We start from the raw sequence: 4,446 nt of genomic DNA on the forward strand, positions 1-4,446 counted from the left end.
CCAGAACCTGCTCTGTACACAGAGCCGTGCTGCAGAGCTCTGAGAGCCAGCTCGGAACAGAGAGGCTGCTTGTAGCAGAGTGCCTGTGAGCACAGGCAGCTGAGAGCAGGGAAAGCACACGCTGCTCCCCTCCTGCCTCCAGCTCTGCGAGGTGTGAGCAAGGGCTCCTGCAAGGCAGGGGCTGGAGGAAGAGCTGCTCCTCACCATCTTCACTGGTCGCCTCATCTGGATGAGCTGAGCAGGGATATTTACCTGGGTACAGGGTGAAGAGCGTGGAAGGATGATTCGAAGTCAAGGAAGTGTCTGAGAGTGCCTAAGCCTGGTGTGCCTGGCAAACAGCAGTGCCTTGGGGGAGCTGAGCTTGGGACGTTGCTGGAAAACATTCTGCAGGGGAAGAACCTGTGCTGGGCAGGTCCTGGGGAAGCAGGTGGCTGGAAGAGGCCTTTCCTTCCTTGCTCCACTATGATCTCTGGTTAAGTTTCTTGTGCACGTGTGGAAGAGGCAGAAAAAGCCTCTGCAAACTACTTCCCAGGTCTGCTGCCAAAAGCAAAGAAACCATTTTTCTTAAGACCGTGGGCTGATCAGCAATCTTCTTGAAGGATGTCTGGCCAGGATACTGAGGACTTTGGAGCAGAAAACCTCTCGGAGAAGTCTCGGATGATTCCCAGCCTCCCACCGTACGACATGGACGACCAGCTCCTTCCAAGGGAACCACGGAGTGCCTGGTGCTGCTTGGCATGGACCCTGGTGGTGGTCACCATGAACTCCTTGGTCTTTCTCATGAATTTGCTCCTGATGTTTGTTATCTTCACTATCGTGCTGCTTCCCACCATTGTGGTGGTTTACTTTGGCTTCCAGTGCCACTCCCAGGTAAGTCAGCCTGGCTCCCTTTGGCTGCCAACAGCCACCTCGAAGATGGGGCCACCCATAAGGGTTTTATTTCAGCCCCTGGGGAGCAGTAGCTGTGCAGGCAAGGTTGGACTTCCCAAGGTTTGTTTTTTTCATGAGGGGTGTGTACATGTGCAGATTTTTTCCTCAAGGGGGGTATTTTTGTAACAGGGCTGACAGAACAGGTTTGTGGTGTTTGATGCTGACCTGCAGGCTCCTGGCTGTACAAGGAGCTGTGTCTCCTCCTTGGTGCCAGTGACAGGCAAGGCTGGCACGTGCATTTGTCTAAGGGAAGTACAGGCTTCACGGTTCCTAGACTAATTGTCTGGAAGTAGTTGGCTGGCACAGAAAGGCTCCCACTGGAGAGGCAGGGAGAGCACTGGCAGCAGCTGCCTGTGACCGCCCAGCCCCTCGGGGATGGAGATCGAAGGGAGCCCGTGCTCCTGATCCCCTGGGCACCACACTTTGTGCAGCTGTCCAGTGTAAAGTGATCAGGGAGAAGTCTACAGCACTGCACAACAAGCTTGCAGGGGGTGCCAGCGTTGTGGGCACACCTGGATGATGGCAGGAGCAAGCCAGACACGTTTTTACCCCTCCCTCCTTCCAGTACTATGGAAAAAGGAAGCTTGGTTGGGCAATGAAGTTGTATTCCTGTGAAAACACCAAGCAGCTGGGACAGGTCAGGTGAGCACACTCCTTGGCTTGGCAGAGTTGCTGTTTGCATTTTAATGTCACAATATTTCTCTGTTTTCTTTGACCTCTGTTACTAAGAGCTGCCAACCTGAACTGCTCTGTCACCCCCGAGTCCTCCGTGCTTGTCATGCTGCCTAATGACTCATTGTAGAACTAATAAAGTCTGACAGAATATGTGATCCTAATATTTTTATGTCAATCTAACATTCAGATGTGTTCAAAAATGTGCTGTAGTGTTTCTCACCCCAAGAACTGACCAGCTCAATATGACTTCTCTTGCTGATTACCCTAGGTTAGGAGAGTTCCTTTACTTCATACTCGGGGGGTAAAAAAACCCCCAAAAATCCACCCAGTGTGACACTTTCTCCCAGCAGGAGAAATTCAAAATCTATTAAAAATATAGATACTCTCATTCTCCCTGTTCCACAGAATCTGAGCTGAAGGGGAGATTATTTAAATATTCTCACACCGATCTATTATTACCTGGGAAATATTGAAAGAAGAGTTTTCCCCTTCCCTTCTGATGAAACCTCTGCATCCTACCCAACCACCCACATCCCTGGGACCTCTGTCTGAGTGAGTGGGTGCTGGCACGGGTGGGAGGAAGGATCCAGGCACGCAGCAGGGATCACCCATTTGCCCAGTTTAGCCCCATGAGGCTCTGCTGACTCCCCTGGAGCTGAGTGTAGGTCCTGCTGTGGAGCCTCCTTCCCCAGCCCAGGAGGAGCCCACTCTGTGTGGCTGAGGTGTCCTGCCCTGTGTCCCAGGGGTGGCAGCTGTCCCTCAGCTCTGGGAGAGCTGCTGCTGCTTCAGCAGCACCCTCAGTGCCAAATATTTGTTCCCAGGAGCCGTGTGTGTGTGGTAAAGGTCCTTCTGCAGGTGGAATCTGAGCTGGCTCACCTGAGACCCCTAAACCCTGGGATGCAAGAGGATGCCAAGCCCTACTGTTGGCTGTAGGCACCCATGGCTGTGCCTGGGGGGTGCTGAGACTTCCCAGTACACCCACTGCACTGTGTTCTTCAGCTGCAGCCCAGCAACGTGAGCATTCAGCCCAGGGCTCCCTGTCTCTGAGCTCCACAACAAAGGGACTCTGCTGTTATTGTTTTCTCAGTAGTGCTGTGTTTGTTGGTCTGAGAACTTTGGCTTTGAATTTTATTGCCCTGAAATTACGACAGCTCGTAGCTGCTGTTATTGAAAAGCTCTTCCCTACCCTGCAAACTAATGAACAGGGAGACATCTGTCATGGTGATTATTTTGTGGAGCAGAGCAGACACAAGTGCTGCTGCTCCTGGTTGGAGAGAAGCATAATTCATAGAGAAATCATGTACCCCTGGGCCAGGCAGTTCCCACCGTGGCTCTGACACCTGGAAATGCTTTACTGGGGGATGCAAATGTGTGTGATGCCCAAGAGGGTTAAGGGGGAGGCTCTGGAAGGCCATACAGGAGGCTTTGAGGAGATGCAAGAGGTCTCTGAGATCCATTAGATGGATTTATTTCTTTAGTGTGATGGGTTGTGTTTCTTGTAGTGCTGAAAGACTACAGAAAAAGGAAAGGAGCTGGGGCTGCCTATAGCAGTTGTTGTGCACTAACAACTGACTGGCCTGACTTGGATCTCCTGCTGCCAGCATGAAAGGAGGGATTTAAATGCCACTCAGCAAGGACCAGTTAGTGTGCTGGTTGCTTTGCAGCAGAGTGGGGTGAATGGGCTTTCCCAGCAGACTTTGCAGTGCGAGGAGATGCTGGGATGCAGAAATGAGAACAGTGTGTACACCAGACAACACAAAGGGTCTGTTCCAGGGCAGGAGTCTGGAGAGGCTCCAGCCAGCAGGGAGCTGGGGAGTGACCAGCCTCTGTCTGCAGAATCTAATATCTTGCCCTGTTTTATTTACTTTCTTATAATTTCCAGTGTGTTGTGCCACCCCCATGGATGTGGCAGCAGGAGGCTGTTTAATTTGGTTTCTGCCTCTCAAACTCTAAGCTGAGCTATTTGGGTGACTTAATCAAGATTGGTGTTTCCAGCTCCAGGCCCAGTGTGCAGTGCTCCTGCCTCAGAGTGATGCTGGGATAATTGAAAGCTTGATTAAAAGGTGCTGTGGGTTCCACGGTGTAGCCTGAAGATGGCTGAGCTCAGCTGGGTGTGTCTTTTTGTGAAAGCACCAGAAACTCAGGGGTGCTTTGGCCCCTGCTGCCCAGCAGGTCGGTGACCAGCTCTGTCTCACTCTTCCCACAGGTGCTGCACTCGGCCGCCCGCTACTGCAAAAGCATCTTGGATGACAACAGCTCTTCTGCACTCATCATCCTCGGGTTCATCATCATGTCCCCCCTCATCGTGGCAGCCATGGCCATCTACTGCACCCTGGCCCGGCGCCTGCGGCTGCTCCTGTGCTTCCAGCCCCACAGCAGGGCTGTCTACAAGGGGGTGAGGTGGCGTTGGCAGGAGGAGGGAGGTCTCTGCAGCTGCCTCAAGGGCTGGGATACACCAGTCAAGGCCTGGGTCTGAGTTTGCAGCACCAGAGGCCCCCCCCTAGCCAGCACCCCCTTCCCCCCTGCCCTGTCCCTTCCCCTCATCACCCCCCAGAATCTCCTCCCTGAGGTGTCAGCAGATGAAGGCTGTGTAGTACTGAGGTGTGAGAGGAAGGGAGATCCATCAGTCATCCACCTTGTCTGTAACTGGGCATGATTCTGCCCCCTGTGAGGGAAAAGTCATTGACCATATAAATGATGCTCAGCCCTTAACGAGCCAGGGACTCCTCCAGAGCCTGCTGCACTCAGAGCACAGCACTGCTCCCAGTCCTGACAGCACGTTCTGCCTGACGTGGGACACAGCACCTCTGTGTGGGGCTAAACAGTGGTGGGAGTGGCTGG

At 53.1% G+C, this 4,446-nt stretch overlaps 1 protein-coding gene across 1 annotated transcript; it reads left to right on the top strand.

Moving 5' to 3' along the window:
• The first annotated feature begins 600 nt into the window (after window positions 1-600).
• LOC103771825 (transmembrane protein 88-like) lies at window positions 601-4,081 on the top strand. The gene is made up of 2 exons (XM_008939141.1): window positions 601-870; window positions 3,812-4,081. The coding sequence occupies exons 1-2, from the start codon at window positions 601-603 to the stop codon at window positions 4,079-4,081; spliced, it is 540 nt and encodes a 179-aa protein (XP_008937389.1).
• The last annotated feature ends 365 nt before the right edge of the window (window positions 4,082-4,446 follow it).

Source organism: Merops nubicus, unplaced genomic scaffold, assembly GCF_000691845.1.
Source record: "Merops nubicus isolate BGI_N331 unplaced genomic scaffold, ASM69184v1 scaffold8664, whole genome shotgun sequence".
Taxonomy (NCBI): Eukaryota; Metazoa; Chordata; class Aves; order Coraciiformes; family Meropidae; genus Merops; species Merops nubicus.

Excerpts from the sequence above, each read along its gene's own strand:
- LOC103771825 (XM_008939141.1), top strand. The coding sequence starts at position 601 with ATGTCTGGCCAGGATACTGAGGACTTTGGAGCAGAAAACCTCTCGGAG. Across the intron at positions 871-3,811 it reads GCTTCCAGTGCCACTCCCAG|GTGCTGCACTCGGCCGCCCG; the intron begins GTAAGTCAGCCT and ends CTCTTCCCACAG.